This window comes from Schistocerca nitens, chromosome 9, assembly GCF_023898315.1.
Source record: "Schistocerca nitens isolate TAMUIC-IGC-003100 chromosome 9, iqSchNite1.1, whole genome shotgun sequence".
NCBI lineage: Eukaryota > Metazoa > Arthropoda > Insecta > Orthoptera > Acrididae > Schistocerca > Schistocerca nitens.
The window spans coordinates 134,343,862-134,365,162 of NC_064622.1; the positions used below are offsets into that span (position 1 = coordinate 134,343,862).

Genomic DNA, 21,301 nt, shown 5'->3' on the forward strand with positions numbered 1-21,301 from the left:
ACGGAGCGAGCTGTCAGCCAATGTCGTTTGGTGATGGCATCCGACTACAGTTGTCGGCACCACTGTGAACACAGCCTTATGCAGCGGATGGACAGCAGTCAGCTGCAGCGCTCACCTATCTCACATGAAGTTAAATAAATAAATCCTCATGTAAGCAGGAATTAAAGGTATTAAATAATAGTCCAGTAAAACAAATTGTAGTCAAATTAGATGTTGCTGTGATTGCACCAGTGGCAGGATTACAAACCCAAGTGTCAGCAATTTTGTGACACCACACAACCTTTCCAAATTTTTCAAAATAAATCTTCATGTGACCTCAGTCACAAAAGCTTATCTGTAACTGTATGATGATGCCTGTATTAAACTATTACATAACATAAAAATGTTGGCCCCAGCAGCAGTAGTTCAATTTTTGAGAATGTCAGATGAGCCTGTATTTTTCAAATGATGTATTTTGGAGATAAAACCTCGTCTTACAATCAGGTAAATATGGTACAATATGGGGAGCAGCACAGCTCTCAATCCAAAGGTTGCTTTGAACATTGTAATGGCTTTACTGTAAATTGCAAGTTGTAGAATGTGTAATCTCCTATACCCTCTGATGTGTGAATTGTCTTACCTGTCCAATTACAATAATGACATTACACAGTGCTCTGATGAGTCACACTGTAAGTGAAACTGGATCCTATTCTTTTGGCCAAACTGTTTAACACATGTGAATACTTACCTGTGAATTGCAACTATTTTTAAACACACTCTGTAAATTCCTCTCTTTGTTTCTCAGTGTTCATCACATATTTACTGAAGTTTTTCTGTAATATGTTTGTTCCTTTATTTACATAACTCAAAGCAAAATAGGTAAAACAGTTATATGAATGCCTGTTCTTTCAGACATGTCCAAAAGAACAGGCACCACACATTCATATAATTGATTCGCCTTGATGGGCAACGAATTCCCGACCATGAGTACGGATGCGCAATACGTTTGTCGTCCTGTGGGAATCTGAAAATAGCGAGCATGTAGGACGTGGATGGGGACTGCAGATAGGTGGCACTAAGTGGGAATGTGGGTCAGCTGAGATAGTCCATGCAGACTGTGTCCAGGTGGTGCAGTGGTTAATGCAACTGCCTAGTAAGCAGGAGATACTGGGTTTGAATCCTGGTCTGGTGCACATTTTCACTTGTCACCGCTGGTTCTGCATAAAGTCCCTCTGATGTCAATAGTTCCTCCTTCCCCCTCCCCAAATTCACCTTCAGTTTACATATCAACATAATTGATGTGTTAGAAATTAATAAATGTTGTGAAATGAAAGGAATTTTTAGCTGAAACTGTAAAGTAACTTTATTGTAAGAACACATTGTGTGTCCATCTGTGCCGGGGACATAGCATTGGGTAATTTACCCACTTAGAGTAAATTGTTAAAGTGCCTACTCATGGCCAATCAGGCAGCTGGACTGTGCCCTTCCCAGTCATAGCATATTAGCTGAGCACCTGCAAGCATGGGTGGTCAGTGATCCTGTGCATGCTCAGAATGTTTGCAGTAGGGCTTCCCGACGGTTACCAAATACGTCCTGTGCTTTTTGCAAGCTTGATTTAGAGAATGATGTGCTTTTGGCCCACATTTTCACAGTATAAGATCATTCTCTACAGTTGCTATCTTGTTATGTTGTCCCACTGTCACAGGTAACTGCCCTGTGAAAAGCAGCCATGATTAAACTCCAGTTACCACAATGATGTGTAGCAATGAATCAAACTGAGCTGGACGGGAAGGCATATAATAAAATCACTTATTTACACAGACTTCATTGCTGCTCCAGAGGTGTGCAGAGTTAATGTAACTCTGTCATAATAATAATTATTGTTATTGTTATTATTATTATTATTTGCATCAGTTGCTTCTACTAAGAAATTTGCCAGTGAAGTCTTAGGAGATGGTCACCAATAGATCCTTTAGGTTGGTTTTAAATTGCACTGTATTAGTAGCTAAACTTAAATATCTACTGGCAGTATTTTGCAAATGTGTATTTCTGCGTAATTGACACATTTCTGGACCTCAGTAAATGACTTTAAATCTTACCTGGTATTGATTCCATGAAATGAGATGTGTAAAAAGATGTATGCAGTATTATTTATGACAAACCACCATCTCCTACATCTGCTTGCCATCATATTTTAGACACATGCTGGTTGGAAACCACCTATAAGTTGGGAAAGCATGTACTTTATCTCTTTGAAGTTTAGTGACAAAGAATTTGCTTGTTCAATGTTAGAAAGCAGGTATTTTATCCACTACTGGCTTGCTGGGCCCACTGTAGCTGGACTTATTAACAGAGTATCCTCTCTGGCTATTTGGTCCACAGGAAGTATTTTACTTCTGTTCTACCCTTCAACAGCCAGGAGCTGCTGATGAGCATTTCCGGGTCCACTACTTATGGATGTGGTCTCTAGGGTTAAACACGTTTGCAGATGACTTAAGTGTGAGAAATTAATTAGGAGGGGTAAAAGAAAGGCAAAACACATGGGAAGACTGTATGGGTGGAAAATAATGCAAAGAAGTGTGAAGTGATAGTGACAATGAGGAATAAGAGGAGAGTAATAATGGATATAAGTTTTACGCCACAAGTCCTAAAGAAGTGGTAAGTTTCAAGTACCTGGGGAGTATAACAGAAGAAACTGGGAGGAATGATAAGGAAATTAGTGAAAAGGGAATGCAAGTCCAGTGTTTCCTGCAGAATGTAGAAAGAATGATCTGGAACAAGGATGACCCACCAAAAGCTAAACAAGTGTTATACCAAGCATATAGTGCTCCAATACTCACGTATGTGTCAGAAATGCGAGGAATGAACAAGTGAGCAGTACACAGTCTTACAAAATTTTAACGAAGCAGAATAGGACCTTTAATGGGTAGAGTAAGGAATGAGATGGTTAGAGAGATAGTGAAAGGGAAGCCAATGAAAGAGGTCATAAAAAAGATAAGTTGGGCATGTCAAAGGAATGGAAGTTGGCAGTATATTGATGTAGGCCAATGAAATGATAATAGGAGGCAAGCGGCCTACAGGAAGACCGAGAGACAGATGGGTCATTTGAAGGAAGGAATATGTGATGATGAGAGGAGGAGACAGAGAAAGAGTGGAGATAGAAACATGGTGGGCGGACAGGAAAAAATGGAGAGGCCAGTGTTCTAAACAGACCCAGGTAAGAGCTGGAAATTGTAGATGATGATCATAAAGAATTCACTAGACACCAGTGTCATTAACAGCTCTTGATGAAGTGATACTGTTTGTCATTTATCACAATTTCGTGCATCATCTGGAAACATAACAATCATAGCATCTTTAATGTTATTGAAGAAAGGTAATTAGGTACAGGAGAAAAAAATAAGGGCCCTAAAATAAAATCTTTCCGTTATCACATGTAATTTTTTTCTCGGTTGAATTATGATTGCTAGCGTAATACAAGGTTTATTCCTATCAATACTCTTTCTTTACTTTTATAAATAATTTAGGAATAAATGAATGCACTCACTGAATAACACAAGGGTTGAGTCATCGACAAGCGCATTCAGAAGAGAATGAAAATTTGCTAGCTTTCGGGGGGAAAAAATCCTTTGACAAGCCCAATGTAGGGGTACAGGTGTGTGTGTGTGTGTGTGTGTGTGTGTGTGTGTGTGTGTGTGTGTGTGTGGTCTTCTACATGGATTTTTGCTGAAAACTGGCAAGTGTTCATTCCCATTTGTGTGTGTCTGTCTGTGCCGTAGTGCTTCTGCTGTTCAGTGAAAGGTCTCCTTTACTCTTAAATTATTTACATTCTGCCAAAACTTTCCTTACTATGTTTGCCTCCTTTTAGATAGATATGATTGAATCATTTCACTCCTTAACATTCTAATTTACTTAAAAGCAGTCAAACACATTTGATGCATCACTGATATATCAGTGGTCAGTAATTTATTATCTAATGAATTAACTGAATTCTCACCTTATGTGTAAATAGCCTTGTAGGTACTGGAAATCTTTAGTAATCCAAACTCTGACTTAGGTAGTGTATTCTTTGTTGTCAAATAGCTGAGGTGTTGCTTGTATACATACTTTTCTCAAATTTTCAATATTGCTGCCAAAAGTGAAATTGGATGGTATTCTTTTACCTCTTTTGTTATACACGTGCTTAACTGCAGCATATTTCCACCAGTCAGGGAATGTTTCAGTGATAAATAACTTCTGATACAAACATATATCAAAAAATAATTAATTTTTGAAAATACAATGTAATTGGATAGATAAAAAAAAACTCTACTCACCAGCATTTACAGGAGAACACACAGGTATTAAAGGTATTAGTTTGCAAGCTTTCGGTGCCATTGGCTCCTTCTTCTGGCCACATGGTTGAAGGGGAGATCAAATGGTTGAAGGAGAGATAACATGGGCGAATGAAAAGGATTGGTGAGGTTTAGGAAAAGGGGTTGAGTCACGGGAGACTTACTGGATGAGATGAGAAGGAAAGACTGGTTGTTGGGGACAAGATTTGAAAACATGAGAGTACAGGAGAAAAAAGATGGGGTAATAGACAAGACAGATTACTGCCAAAACATCAAGCATGAGTTAATGAGAACGAAAAGCTAACCACATTGTATTTGATAGAGGTGGGAGAGGGGTGATGAAAAATAGACGGTCAATAAATGAAAGATATAGAAAACTAAAAGGGAGTGAAGAAAGGAGTTACTGTGAAGCAACGCTGAGACCGAAGAAATTAATGTATGTCGGTAAGTCAATTATTATCCATAGTTTAGTTATATTTTTGTTTATTTTGATAGTACTCTTGTTTTACGTTGATGACGCATGCTTTGTTTATTTGTTGTTATATCTTTGCAATTTTAGAGCTGCTCGGTTAGTTTCGATATCGTTGCCGTGCTGTTAATCATGCCTTTTCAACTGTCTATTTGCATCAAAGAAGAGCAACGTTCAGTGATCCTTATCCTTTTTTTGTCGTTGGAACGTGTATCAGGGGCCTAAATTCATCGAAGACTTTCGCTACAGTACGTGAACAGTGTTTTGCCACAATGGTTTGTCTACAAATGGATTGAAAACTTCCGAAATGGTCGCACAATTGTTATGCACGCTGAAGGCGCTAGACGACCGTTTGCCGCCACAAATGAAGAAACCATTGAGAATTCACATGAAATGATTCTCTTAGACAATTAGCTATTGATGAAGTGGCACATCGTCTGCAAATTAGTCACGGTTCTGCCTATGAAATCATCCACAACAGACTTGGGTTTCATAAAGGTTGTGCAAGATGGGTCCCAAAACAACTCACACATTTGCATAAACAAATGTGATTGGACATCTGCAAAAGACATTTGGATCACTATGGTGACAAAGGGGACAACTTCTTTGACAGGATCATTACTGGTGACGAAACATGGATTCATCATTGCGAGCCGGAGAGTAAACAGAAGAGTATGGAATGGAAACATTCAAATTTGCCATGCAAGTAGTAGTTCAGGACCCAACCGTCCGCAGGAAAACTGATGCTTACGGTTTTTTGGGACGCACGAGGCCCAATACTGGAACATTATGGGGAGAGGGGCACAACAATAAACAGTGTACATTACAGTGACTTGCTTACTGCCAGGCTAAAGCCTGCAGTTCGAAGCAAATGCCGAGGATTGCTTTCAAAAGGAGTTGTGTTGTTACACAACAATCCCTGTCTGCGTACCACTGCCCGCACTGCTGAAACGCTCCAGAAACTCAAATTTGAAGTACTGGATCATCCTCCATATAGTCCCGATCTTGCCCCTTCTGAATATCACTTGTTTGGTCCACTAAAACAGGCATTAAGGGGCCATTGATTTGCCTTGGACGAAGAAGTGAAAGAAGCAGTGTGTTCCTGGCTTGCAACTCAACCAAGAACCCGTTTTTTATGAGGGCATCAGGAAGCTTGTACAACAATGGACCAAGTATGTTGAAATGCAAGGAGACTGTCGAAAAATGGTGTTCTTGTAAGTTTGCTATTTGATTACAATAATATTTTATAACTACTTAGCAGATAATAATTGACTTACCCTGGTACATTAAGGCCAGGTGTGTGGCAAGAACCAAAGATATGTTGTAGTGCCAGTTCCCATCTGCGGGCTTCTGAGAAACTGATGTCTGGGTGAAGAATCCAGGTGCCACATGTGAAACAGGCAATGAGGTCACTACTGTCACACTGTAGAGCATGCTCTGTGTTGTAGTATGGCCACTAGTTCTTGTGATGGCATACTATATGAGCTGCCTTGTGTATTTGGGGGTCGCACGTGTTGCTGTTGTGGTGAGCGGGGGGGGGGGGGGATACTGTGATTTGTGGTTTGGCTGTCGCGTTGACACTGTGCCTGTGTTCACCTGTTTCATTGTTGGTTTGTCTGTTGTGGTGTTGAAGTATTGTTTTTCAGGTTCCTTTGCTTCCTCTCCTGGTTTGTTGGCATGTTTTCTTTGATTTTGTGTGTGTAGCTGTCTGGCTTGGCCAGAGTCAATGAAGTGTTGTTTGGGATGAGCAGTGTTGGTACCGGTGCAGGAGTGGTGTCAGTTGTGGTGTGTATTGTTTATGGTACTGTTGCTGGGGGAGTGATTTGTGTGTTTGTGGAGGTCTGGGTGTCCTGGGCCCTTCTGCTACCACTTATAACACCGGCAAAGGAGATTCAGCTCCTTGCTGGATGCAGCGATGCCTTGTAGCTTCTAGTGGTTGCTTGGTTTTCTTTGGCATTTTTACACCTCAGAACTTCTTTCTAAGTGTTAAACCTTCTGTAGTTCACCACATGGGAACCATCGTAGTTGGTACATTTTATAGCCGTTCCTGGTTTGCAATTTTGTGCTGTGGGGTTGCCAACATATTTGCGGCATCGATGTTCCAGGTCACATTGTGTGGCCACATGGCCAAACCACTGGCAATGGTGGCATTGGTGGGGGGCACACGTTGGTGTGTGTTTTTTCTGCCACTACAGCCATAGGAAGGAGGAATGACTGCTTCAAAAAGCTGTGGGAGTGAGCCATGTTGGCCAACTGCATGAGGTAGTTGGTTGTGGCTTTTGTTTAAAGAAACTATGCATTCAGTTCACATTCACGCAATCCCAGCGGAGAACAGCTATTTGTTCCTGTAGTATGTTGTTGGCGATTGTAATGTCAATTCTTTTCACAACACACAGTTAAATTTTCTCATCTAGGGTCCTGTGTGTGGTATGTGCTGGGAGTGGTATTATGTACAAATGATGATTGATTTTTTAGCTTGCTGAGGCAAGTGTAGTTGCATGTTACAACCAGTGGGAAGCCAATCAGTGTGGTTGTATTCTTCTGAATAGATGCTTCTGTAGAGCTGTGTTGGTTAGATGCTGCAGTATAGAAGGTGTCACATGTATTGGATTGGGAACTGGGAAGGGGTAAGCAATTGGAGGATAAAGGGGTTACAAAAGAACAAAGGATACTTAGCAGGAAGAGTTTCCACCTGCGCAATTCAGGAAAGGTGGTGTGTCGGATAGAATCGAGGTAGCATAGCCTGTGAAACAGTTGTTAAAATGAAGCCCATCATATTGGACTGCATGCTCAGTAACTGGTTGTTCAGCTGTCTTTTGGTCACAGTTTGATGATGGCCATTACCGTATTTACTCGAATCTAAGCCGCACCTGAAAAATGAGACTCGAAATCAAGGGAAAAAAATTTTCCCGAATCTAAGCTGCACCTGAAATTTGAGACTCGAAATTCAAGATGAGAGAAAAGTTTTAAGCCGCAGCTCCAAATCGAAACAATGTTGGTCCATTGTAATATGAGACACAATTTAGGTCGAATGAATGACAATACAGCTACAGTAGTTTGGTTCGAGTCTTAAGCTTAGCAGTTAAGCTATACCAGGTAGCCATTGCTATGCGTCAGGCACTCCATCCGTATTTATACAGGTACCCTTCCTTTTTCACGTGCTTCGTCTGGTTTGAATTGATTGCTTATTTTTCTTTGATATGATAAGTGCCATTTTCTTTGTTATAGGTGTTAACATCACTCTAACTAAAAATGTATTACTATACTGTGTCGTGCATTGTTTGTTGCATTCTGTGATTATGGCCTGTCGCCGCTCGCAGCATGGCTTGCTTTTGTGCACGCTACCGCCGCTTACAATAAAAAAAAGAAAAGAGAGAGAGGGGGGGGATCATCTCATTAACGAAACAATGGCAAGAGACTGCTATTGTTGTTACTTACACTGCTGCTTTCTTTGATAATGATCAACAAGAACCAAATAATAGAATGCGTATGATAGAAGATGTTCTGAACGAGAGTTTAGCGAAAAATTTTTCTCCGTTTGAAAATCTTTGCAGACGCCTCTTTAGTACATTACATTCTGCACAGAAATTAGTCATCTTAGATTTAAAAATCTAGTCAATTGCCGTGCTTCATTTCTGACTGTATCACTATTAGGCACAAGAATAATACGAATATAAACATGACATGATATGTATATTCTTCCGCGTTTGCTGTTGTCTCACTCTAGTTTCGTAGTTTATTAGGCAGACAGGTTTTAAATGAGATAGCAGCAAACATGAAAGAGTACATGGCAAAATGTTTATATTCGTATTATTCTTATGGTGAAGAAAATATTGCATGTGATTCACAATTCATAAAAGTTCCTATTAGCAACCATCTCTTCTCACAGGTAAGAAAAACTTCAGAACATAGAGTTGGCCATATTGACAAACATCCCAAACAGTCTTGCCAGTCGGATTTTCGTAGTACATTGAAATGCCGCTAAATTCGAAGATGAACAATACTTAATTTGTATTTACTTCGTTGGATAATGTATGAAAATGCAGTGGTCGAAACTCGGGGCGGAGAAAAAAAGCTCGTCTTCCACCTTCTTTTATTTTTTAAAATTTATTTACTGATGCAGAGGTTTTGGCGCCAGTATTCATCTTTGTGCCTGCAAACCATGCCTGTGTAGCACTACATATATTCAACGGCAGAAGTTAGTTGTGGCGGCACCTACCAACATTTTTCAGAACTTGTGCTTACTTTGCACTCGATTCTAAGCCGCAGGCGGTTTTTTGGATTACAAAAACCAGAAAAAAAGTGCGGCTTAGATTCTAGTAAATAAGGCAATCTGGACAGACAGCTTTTGTTAATAGTCATGCCCACATAAAATGCAGCACAGTGGTTGCAGCTAAGTTGGTAAGTCACATGACTGCTTTCACAGGTGACCGTGCTTTTAATGGGGTAGGAGCTTACTGCGCCAGGACTGGAGTATGTGGTATTGGGTGAATGTATATGACGGCTTACAGATAAGTTTGTTGCAGGGATGTGAATCATGGGGGCAAGAGATTGGCAGCAGGGGTGGAATAGGGATGGACAAGGGCGTTGTGTAGGTTGGATGGGTGAGCAGCGTTATTCCACTGTGGGAGCATTGGGATCTTTCTCGTTTCTCATTTGCTTCAGTCCTGGGTGGTACTGAGTCTCAAGAAGGATGCACCTGTGTGATCAGGCAGTGGGCTTGTTGCAAATGGTAGGTGACCTTGAAGACAACACACAAGAAAGCTGTTTTATGATAAGTTTGGAATGGTAATTTTGGTCTGTGAAAGCCTCAGTGAGATCCTTGGCACACTTGGACAGGGACTGGTTGTCATTTTAGGTGTGACAACCATGATTCTGGGTGGTGAGGAAAGATTCCTCTAGAAGCGGTATGAACAAGTTAGCATAGGATGGTGCCATGCCGTTGCCCATTGTACCACCCATTAGTTGTAGGTGATGCCTTAAAGGAGAAGTAATATTGGGTGAGGATATAGTTAATCATGATGACCAGGAAGAAACCAGTAACCACCCAAAAGCAAGCCTTGTCCTATACATCTTCCCACTCCCACCTACTCCAGTCTTGTCACAGGCATCCCCTACCCATCAAGGCAGGACCACCTGTGAATGGAGCCAAGTGATCCATCAAATGAACTGCAGCCACTGTGCCGCATTCTTTGTGGGCATGATAACTAACAAGATATCCTTCAACATTAAGGGCCACTGCCAAACTGGACAAGAGACAGCTGGAAACCCAAATGTTTAGCGTGCCGTGCAACACGAAGTGCTTCAGTTAAACGACTGTTTCACACTTAGATCCTTTCTAACAACACTAAAACTGAACACTGTCTAAACAGACCTTGGAAAGCCCAAGGGTAACGACCGACCACCATATCATCCATGGCTGACAGGTGTCACTGGATACAGATATGGATGGACATGTGGTCAGCACACCTTTCTCCCAACTGTTGTTAATTTTTGTAACCAGAGCTGCTACTTCTCAGTCAAGTAGCTCCTCAGTTGGCCCCACAAGGGCTAAGTGCACCCCACTTGCCAACAGCACATTGCCGACCAGGGTAGTCACCCGTCCAAGTGCTAATCAAGCCCTGACAGTGCTTAACTTCGATGACCTGACTGGAACCAGTGTTACCACTGTGGCAAGGCCTTTGGCATACAGCAGCACTAGCTTTTGTTAATTGTACAGGTGTGAACACTCCCTGCAAAATTAACATTCATTCCCATTAAACCCCCTTCCCCATTGGCCTCAACTTTGGGTAGCCCGTTCACTGCCTGCCTATACCCTTCCCTGCTTCAACTCCAGTATTGCACATGCCCTCTGTCCCACCAAAGCACCTGCATAAACATTTCCCCTTCTCTGCTTCTCTCCTCTCCCTTTCCATCTATCCTCACCCCCACCCCTCCCCCGTCACACCTTCTCCCTTCCCCAGTTGCATCTAGCAGCCCTATCCTGTCCTCAGCATTTCCTGCACACTTCCATAGGCAGCACTAGCATCTTCCAGCATTCCTACTTTGCAATCTTTTCCCCTCCTCGCCCCATGCCTCTTCCATACCCCTTTACAATCCTAGATGTAGTCACGGATGTGCCTTAGGGACCGGAGATGATAGTGGCTGTGGGTGTATATGTGTCCAACGTCATCAGAACTCAGGTAGCAGCTTGTGAGCTTTCTTTGATCTCAGTTCTTTCATTACTGCTTAAAATTCCATTTTCATAATTGGACGAACCACTTCTTACGCTTGCAGTTTTCTTCCTTCTATGGAAAAGATTTTCTTGTCCTTGGTTTTGAATTGTAATTTCATCACTCCATTTCTGCTGTCTCTTATATTGTTGTCCGATGTGGTTGTACTAAGTAATTTGCCACTACTAGTTGTCTCCTTCCTATGTTTCTCTGAATTTTTGTGTGATGGGTGTCCTTTGGCTCTGTATCTTTCTCGGTCTGTTGTGCAGTATTTCTTCCTCTGTATTTGTTCCTTTCCTGAATTAAGCTTATTACTGTATTGTTCCCAACTATAAGATGAGATTTTTCTCCAAAGTTGTCATTAGAAAAACACAAGGTTGTCATACATCATAGATTACATGATTGCTGCCAGGATGACAGTAATGCTGGGTCCACTAGTAGATGGGAAAGAAGCTCTTTCCACCCACCCACCCATGTATGTTTTGCAGGAAATCTACACCAAAAGAAAAACTGCCTGCAATAGTTATTTTTAGATGCCTAGAAAAGGTATGGATGACAAATGACCTGTTACTAAGATTGATTGAAGGTTGGTAGGAACAGAATTCCAGGCTCTTTGATTAACAGAAGGAAAATGTTGGTGCTGGTTTCTTTTAGGGGCACCTCGGCCAGAAATTTTAAGTTTCTGATAGCAAAGAACAATGCAGACCTGGTAATCATTCCTTTGTGGCATGGCATCACAATTTCATGTTGTTTTGAACATGCATTTTAAGGCTTACCAGTGATAGTTTTATAGTGTGTGTGTCCTTCAGAGAGACCATTTTGTCACTCCAGAGGTGGGAGTTAAGAGACCCTCAGTATCTATGTTTGGCCTGTGGATGGGGCAGGATCTCAAGTGAATCTATTATGAAAGGATTCAAAAAGTGCTACATATCTAATTCTGTGGACGGCCCAGATGGTGATATACTAAAGGACGAGTGTCAAGAAGGAAGAAATGTCACACTTACAAAAGAAGATAATTATACGTGTGAGCTGATGATAATTAAGATTAAAAACTGTGTGCTACTGCTGGCAACTGGGTTAGATAGTAAGTAAAAAACAAAGTAAAGATTAAAAAAACTATTTCTTTCATTTATTTTATTTCCCCTTGTATTATGATACACAGATTTAACATAGCCACCCACAATAGAAATTCTGCAACTTTACGATCTCTTTACATTTTGGCTTTTCTTAATTGTCAATCTATGGCTTTTCTTAATTATCAGTCTGTGGCTTTTCTTAATTATCAGTCTGTGGCTTTTGTTAATTATAAATCTGTTCATAAGAAATTATGCCAGTTCTGTAAGCTGTGGTTTCGGCAATGTTCTGTAGTTAAGCTGGATGCCAACCTTCACAGAACAATGCTAATATATTTTCTCATCCCCCAACACCCCTTCCCACCACCACATTCAGCCCTTGCTGAGCTGAAGAAAGGTCCGACACTGTTGTGCACGAATTCCGTTTGGCAATTACCAACATGTCATAAACATGGCAGCAGTATATGTCCAATTATTTCTCCCCATTTCTCATAAGGATTCCCCCTCCTTCCTTGCTCCACAAAGGAAGGAGTCTTGCAGTTCTTAATTCAGTTTTACGAGATTGGGTTTTTGTAGTACACTTGCAAAAATACAGCCATGCAGTACTATAGGTGTGCATATCTGTACTTAATCCATTTTATGCTCTGGAAGAGAGGCGGAAAAGGAATGGAATTTTGAGGTTGAGTAGATGTCCTCTCCATGAATGGGACCACCTCAAAGTCTGCGAAGTGAAACACAAGAATCTGTGAACCAATAGACTCCATACAGAATTCTTCTGTGTCAAGAAAAGTGCCTACAGAAATATTTGCTTCTTATGCTTGAATACTTATTCATATGCTCTTGCTTTCAGCAAGATAAACTGCAATTATACACATATTCAAAAGTATTTTTTTCATGAATAAGTTTTACCTTATGTCACTAGATCAGCTCATTTTACATTTATTTCACAATAATTCATGTCCCTTGATAATTTACTGATGCTTCAAATGCAATTAATACTAGCTTCCTTGCCATTAGGCATGCTAGTGTTGTTCCAACTGTCAGACAATAAAAACTTTTAAAGCACTGAGTGTCGCAGCTTTTTATGTACATTACTTTGCATGTACTATTGAAATATGCTTACACAGTTTCGGTACCAAAGCAGTCTGCTTTGAAAATACTAAGTAGATAACCATCAGTATTTTGAGACTTAGTAAATTTTGTGTATTTCTTGTCAATTTTCAAACTTGCTGATAAGTTATATGAAAACTGGCAATTTCTCCCCTTGTGGAGAAATTCCTGTGGGCCCCCCGTAAAAAGAAATAATAATTTTAATTTCAAGATCTCGGGATCTTTTAAATACCACCTCATATTTTTTTGTAAGAATTCTAGGAAGCCTTTGTGTGATGTTTTAAGTGTCCATTTATACAAATTTCCTTGTGATCTGAGACTTTCCCAGTATATACTCTGCTTCCAAGGGGATTTGGTGTACTGCCAGAACCAGTCGTCAAAGGGCCACAATATTTCGGTGAACAACTGTTCAGTGATCATCAGGTGGTGCTGGTGGAATGATGTGTCTGCTGCATGCTGGCAGTATTTACACCTGCCAGTCCAGAGTTCAAGCCTCGTGCCGCCACACCACTGCGCTGTGCTCGGTGGTTGGGTGGTTGGGGAGGGGGGGAGGCTGCAGCTGCGATGGTGGGAGATGAGAGATTCAGTTGCCTTCCGGATGTCACCTTCTGTTTTGATGGAGCTTAGTATTGGCTCTCATGCATTGCTCATTTTGTTCATTGTTAGCCCTATATTATATGTCACACAGATTTCAGTCATTTCTTTGAAAATGGAGCCCCAAAATTTATCAATAGTAGCCAGGACTTTCATTTGTTGGCAGTTTATTTTATGTCCACTTTCAATGCAATGTTCTGTTACAGCAGACTTGTTGGGCAGCAGTAAGCAGGTGGGGTGCTCATCTTCTCTACATCAGTTTTCGATTGTGCAGATCGTTTGCCCAGTATAATTTTTTCTGCATTAACATGGAACTAGGTGCACCACTTTTTTGAGACCCAGGTCATCTTTCATTGTCCTGAACAAAGCTTGTGTTTTGGCTGATGTGGAAAACTGGCATTATGTACTGTTTTTACAGTAGTTTGTCAATTTTTGATGATACATTGTCAACAAATCTTCTTCTTCTGTGTTTTTGGCCTCTGTGTTATTCCCGTGTCACAGGGCCATCTGAACCTGTCAGTTGCTGTATTCATTCTCATGGAAGATGAGTCCCACGTTTCCCTGCTCTGCTGTCAGACATCATTTGTCTGAAATAGAGTATGTCATGTGTACTTGAGGGTTGAGCTCACAATTCTTTGAGAGATGATGGCAGCTGGAGGCATGAGATACAAATTCGTATGCATTGAATTACGGTAAACCTGTGGGCAAGCGAGGCGTCAGGCCTACATGGAACTAGGACGTCAAGAAAAGAAAGTTTGCCCTCGTCTTCTATTTCAGTGGTAATTTCAATGTTTTCTTGGATGGAATTCAGATGTTCTAAGAATTTCTGAAGTTTTTTGGGGTCATGTGGCCAGATGACATGTGTGTAGTTGACATACCAAAAGAAACACGGGCTTTAGTTCAGTGATTTCCAGTGCTCTGGAAATGAAAACATGAAGAAATTAATTACAATTGGCAAGAGGGAGCTGCCCATCACTACGCATCACTGCTCACAATGTTGTCTGTTGAAAGAAAATAGGTCGATGTTGGAGCAAGTATATAAAACTGTGTCAGCCAAGTTTCTGGAGTCTTCCAATGGGGCTTGAGTCAAAAGTGAAATGATATCAAAGCTGACTATAATATCGGTCTCATGCAGCCTTAGCTCCTTCAGCACCTTCATCAATCAGCTGCAGTCTGAAAATTTCATTCTGGAAACATCCCCTAGGCTGTGACTAAGCCACATCTCTGTAGTATCCTTTCTTCTGGGAGTGCTAGTGCTGCAAGTTTCGCAAGAGAACTTCTGTGAAGTTTGGAAGATAGGAGATGAGGTGATGGCAGAAATAAATCTATGAGAATGGCTTGTTGGTAACTCAGTCGGTAGAGCACTTGTCCACAAAAGGTGAAAGTCTCTAGTTAGTATCTCAATCTGGCCCACAGTTTAAATCTGCCAGGAAGTTTCGTATTAGCGAATACATATTTTAATCGTTTATGTATCATATTTTCTGATGCGCAGATTGGGGACCAGACAAGCATTTGTCTAAAATGTAGAAAAGGGCCTGAAACTACACTGAAGCTGGCTGGTGTACCAGACCGACAGTCATTAATCTGTCATGCTGATGAACCAGGTGTGTCTCACCTCCCTGTCGTAACTACTGTATTCTTTGGAAGTGAGAAGAACTAGTTGTGAATACAATTAGTGACTCACAAATGTGAAAGATCCCCACAAAGCATATGAGCAGATTGTATCATTAAACTCTTTGATAACTGATGTTCAGTAGCCATTTATTCTTTCGTCACATCACTTTCCAAGCCATCACCAGTTTGCTGTGAGTTGGCACTTTTGACTCAGTGCTGCAGTATTAGTTACAATCAACTCTCACAGGCAGACTTATCAATAGACCTAATCCAAATGATTAGTAGTATTTGCCAAGCCCTCATAAAATATCAACAGATGGTTTTCTTTTCTTAAAAAATAAAATAGTTGCAAACTTTAGGGTAGATTGTATTTAGTGAAATGAATCTGTAGCCTGAGTTATTCATTGAGAGATATTGCATTCAAGGTGGTGCAGAAGCTTACCAGTTTTGCCTTCTGGAACAGCAAAAGAACTTTCCTGTGGTACATTACTCATTCAATACCATTGAGTTCATCAATGGTCAAGAAACCATTTGCACACTAATACACCTTATCAAAATAGTTTCTTAATTGTGTGAATAGTGTTATTTCAGTTATTTTGTGTTAATACATATTAAGAACTAGTGGCCTGGTAAGTCCTTTTTTGAAGGTCAGAAGATTCCTCCCAGCAAAAGTAATTAGTTACCTGTGATTGCAAACAATTGGTTTGACTCATTGCTGACCGTTCATGAGGAAGCTGTAACAAATCTTTTCACATTTATAAACAACTGTTCCTACAGATGGAACGTATTCCTAACCAAAGTGACTACCTTGTATAAGAACTCATCATAAAAAATATTTATGAATGCCCTACAATACACTACTTTGTCTCTTTGTAGATATAGTTATGTTCTTGTGGAATATTCCACAACATGCACACCCATGTTTTACCCCCCCCCCCCTCCCTCCAGCCCTTTTTACCTTGCCTTCCATTGACATTCTATCTAATCATATCCACAAAGTATATGAATTAGATTTTCCACAGTTCTCAGTGGTTACATAATAATTGAAGTGAGAGCTTCTCTGATGACTTCATTATCTGTAGGATGTTTCAAAGATTCCTTCAATTTGGGATACAAACAAGTATTTTGATTTAGTTTTTGTACTAAGCATTTCATATAATGCTCACTCATTAGCATAAATAAGTCCTTACATTTGTTCTTCATTACATTACTTCCTATATTAGAGCTCGTTTTTTGTATGTGGTTAAACAAATTTTTTTAGTGTGTGTGTGTGTGTGTGTGTGTGTGTGTTTTTAAATGTTAACTGTTTGCCACCTTAACAAATAAACATTGAACAGTAAAATTTTTGTTCTTCGCCTTGCCAGTTCTTCATTGCAATTTTTACAAACAAATATTTTCTCGATTGAATGACTAAACATGCCTGATGGTACGTGAAACACATTTCACTTTCACTAAAAAAGCATTACGAAGGCAGTTTGTGTTGTTTCTGGTTTATATTAAAGTGGTGCTATCATACCTCAATGTTTGTAGTTAGTCAGTATGTATCGAGATAAGTCAGACTGTAAATTGTTTATACAGTAACAAATGAAAATAACTGTGTTTTATTTTTGACATCCTACATTATCACCAACCCCCACAAAAAGTAGCAACAGCAGCGCGCGCTCACACACACACACACACACACACACACACACACACACACACACTGTTAAGGCAGCAAAAGTAGTTAAATTTTGTTATTGTTATTGCTCAGGTAGTTGCTGCTAACATTCAAAGTGTGACTAATCATGTTTTCATCTTACCCAGCATATATTAAGGACTAGCGGATTGGTGTTGGATAACCATCAAGCAGAGATTAAGTTCTGACTGAATTAAGATATATTTGTGTTATATGTTACGTACCTAAATCTAATTGAGATTGTGCATGTCTTAACTACATCTATGCAGTGGAAATTGTCTTGCAGATGAATTAACAAATCAGTGAATGAATAAGTAAATAAATATATTATTTTCTGTTTAAAGATGACAGAGCTCAAGGCGAAACATTTTACTACTGAGAGTGAGTTGAGGAATAAAATGAAGACAATGCAGAAGGAGCATGACAACAAAGTGGAACAGTTACTCTTGAAGGTTAAATCACTGCAGAAGGAAGTAGCAACACTTTCCAAGAGCACAAAGAGGCAAGGTCTACTTGCAAATAAGGATGGTCTAAGTGGTGGTGGCACAGGCAGCGGTAGCGGCACCGACAGTCCGTCACTTGCTTGATTTATCTGCATCAGTGACATTCCCATGACCAAAGGCTCCATAACAAGTCCATCTGATCTATTTTATTGTGGTATGTGTATTGCATTTCTTCATTTGGCACAATGAAGAGGGACATCTGTTACTCAGTTATTTTTTGTGAACTGTAATCTCTTAAGTCTTTTATGACAAGCCAAGACATACCATAAAGATTTAATCCACATAATCATACCTGTAAATGTACTGGTAGTGATATACCAGGTGTCATTTTTATCTTTTGTGATGCTGAGCATGTGTTCTTTATCTATTGGGCATCCATCACAGACATTTTGAACTTCATTGGGTAAGTTTAAAAAAAAAAAAAAAACGCTTTTATGTTTATATTTTATCATTTATGATTGCAGTTTTTTACTTTATTGTACAATTCATGTGAAATTTTTTTAAATATTACCCTTACCATACTTTTGATGATTTTAGTAATTTAGCATATTTTTATAGTTTCACACATTCAGATCAATCATAAAAAATGTACCTGAAACTATTCTAAGAGTCCAGCCCTAGAAAATCATTTTACCTTTTCAGGCCTTTAGCAATGGTATTTAGAGTTTTTTAAGAAAATAATGCAAAAAAATATTTGTGGTGACATGTAGTTTTGGCTGTTAAAAATATAAAGTTTATTGATACAAGTGATACACTAACTATGGAGTATTTATTTGTAACATCCCCATGTAACTCATTCCAACCCTTTAAGTCAGGTTGGTGCCATTTCTTACAAGTGATTTTGAATGTTACATCATAACATAAATATTAATTACTTTTATATATTTCTTAATTGTAATGTGCCCTGAATTGTAGAGGCAAGTAATTTAATTTTGAGATTTGGCCTATTGGAATACTGATGTTTTGGAATGTGCAGTGTGTGGGAATTTGAAACTAAAGTGAAGAAAGAAAATTAAAGATGCTTGGCAACTTTGACAGCACTTTATCTTATGATTGACACTTCATGCAACAGATGCAATGTAGATATGGTTAATTTTTATGCTTATGGCTTCCGTATAATTTTGTTAATTGAGTCTAAGTGTGGGCATAAATTATAATTGTTTGTGTTTATCAAGTAAATTGCCCTGGAAGTGTCATTTGTTAAAACCTCATTTACAGATCCATGCAAAAGACAGAGGTCTAACATTGTATGAAAGTAAGTAAGGACAGGAATGTTAAGGAATGTATAATGTTTAATGTTTGGAGATAATTGAGAAAATAGTAAGATATTCATGTAGGACAAATTGTCCTGTTTTCTCCCTTAATAAATTGAAGAGTCACTGTAGTTAATTGCAGAATATCTGTTCTTCCAATAAGTTTTGTTTCTAAATTAATTTGGTCCCTCTATGGCTCATTCAACCTGTCAGTGTTTGGCATATTTATCAGTTGCCTTCACCATGTGTGTTTTCACATGTACATGTGTGGAAAGAATGTTGTTTGTATTTTTATCCATGAAGTATTTCATGACATGAAGGCAATATTTTAAAAGTTTTAAAACCATATTTCTGTTTTAAATATAAAGATTACACAGATTCAAATGTGGAGACAAATCACTAAGCATCATCCAGAAGTGTTAGGTGGCAGGTATGCTGTATAAGAATGATGGCAGCAGCTTAATCTTTCAAAAATGCTGTTTTTTGTTGTAGTATATGGACAAATGCAGCATTTTCATGTTCTCAGACACTTCTCTATGGTGTTGGAGGTATGTCCTCCACTGTTTTCATTATTCTCCATCCAGGATTTACCGTTACACGTATTAAAATACGAGTCTGTTTAAATAGTGCTGAATGAGAACTAACTCCTGCTTATGAAGAATGTAGCAATTAAGTGACTTAACATTTTTGACTTCACAGAATTATGTATAGAAAGTTTTAGTCGATTCTCATTTTATTCACAAATGTATATCCCCTTCTTTATTAGTAGAGAGGAAGAATTACAAAAGGTTTGCTGCTATGATATTTGTGTGACAGTAGTAAGAGGAGATGAATGGTTTGTCATAGGTTGATGTTAATGACATTCAGTACCTATTTTATAGAGTTATTGCATTATTACATGAAGAATTGTTTATGCAATCTAATTTCATGTACCTGTTATTTTCTCTGCCCTAAAAGATCACTAGATGGCACCTACTGCATAACTGTATGGCAAAACGGCAATGGCTATCATGTGCTTGAAATCAGTTTTTGCTCAAGTCATATCCTTATGTATCACATTCTTAATGTATAAAATTGTGAGTTACCAAATTTTTTTCCAAAATTTTGTGTTAAATTGATAATCTGGTGTATTTATTTCTTTTAAAAACTGTAACCATTAATTTTAATGCTCAGTGTCCTTGTTTTGGCATTGTTAGTGTTTTTTGAGTAAATGATTGTTGTGTAAAGAGCAGTATAATTAATATTTGCAATGTAGTTTTAATTAGGTACATAGAATGTATTGATAATTAGGTAGCAACAGTATAGTAAATGACATGGCCCTCAAGCAATGGTTTGCATATTTCTGATTCAATGTAACTTTGTAACATGTAATTGTCTAAATGTTTTATTTAAATATTGTAAGCTCTTTTAGTAAATTGTCTATGGATTGGAAAGTTTATTCATGTAAACTCAGTTGACAAAAGACAAGTTTAACTGTAAACAATAGGTGAAACTTTCTGTATTGTTGTGATGTTGATACTTGTACCATTCAGTATGGTTTTTTTTTTTTGGGGGGGGGGGTGTTGCAACAACTTCATACATGTTAAAAAAGTTATTACAATCAAAGTAGGATAATAAACAGGCCAAAACAGTGCCTTCTGTGGACACCAGTTTATTGTTGTTGGCAGTATCGTCGTCGTCATGTTGCACACATTTTTGTTTGGAGGTAAAAGATTGTTGTGGTTATTACAGTAGATGTTTAGCATGCGACATTTATAAATAAGCATTTCAAATTCTTTCTTTTCTGGTATTCACTTTTGTTGCTTGGGGGTCATATTGCAGTATTAATTTTGATACATTGCTTCAGAGAATAATTCCGTTTTTGATGTGAACATTATTTTACTATAAGCGGAGGTCATACCTGTTTTGTGGTATTAGTTCCTGCATAAAAGATGATTGACTTCATTAGGACTTCACAGAAAACTGTTTTGGAACACATTTTTTCAAGCATGATAGCAGGAAACTTCTTTTCACAATATAATATTTATATCATTGCAAACTCATTTCATAATGCTTTGATACGACATAACATGCTTAGTAACTTCTGCTAAACAAATGTGTGTACTAAGAGATATTTCTTTTGCCTCTGTTAAAATATTGTCCTATTTGAAGATTGTGTCCACATTTTATGTCGCCGCACCACTGTTACATGACCATTATTTGTGTGTGTTTATGGGCAGAAGTAAATTGCCGTACTCATTGCAGTTACACTAGAACTTGAGTAGCTTAGAAATTTAAGGGGCCTCTGCAGTGTTTTCCTAGCTGTAATACATTTCTGCACATGATTGGGTATAACTGTCCAAGTTGTAATTAGAGGAATCTGGCGTGTTTCCATTTTTGGAAGTTGTAAAGATAATTTTTTTAAGTTCTCATGAATCATGTATGCAGTCTTCAGAATAATGCAAGAAGACAGCTTATAGTCCGTTCTGTCGTTGGAAAAATA

General features: G+C 38.9%; 1 protein-coding gene across 1 annotated transcript in view; it reads left to right on the plus strand.

Annotated features, from left to right (window-relative positions):
* Window positions 1-18,022, plus strand: part of LOC126203272 (protein FAM76A) — an 81,321-nt gene extending 63,299 nt beyond the window's left edge. Inside the window, exon 6 of the mRNA XM_049937527.1 lies at window positions 17,408-18,022. Within this exon, the coding sequence (XP_049793484.1) occupies window positions 17,408-17,650 (243 nt within the window). The 3' untranslated portion in view covers window positions 17,651-18,022. The remainder of the gene's footprint in view (window positions 1-17,407) is intronic.
* The last annotated feature ends 3,279 nt before the right edge of the window (window positions 18,023-21,301 follow it).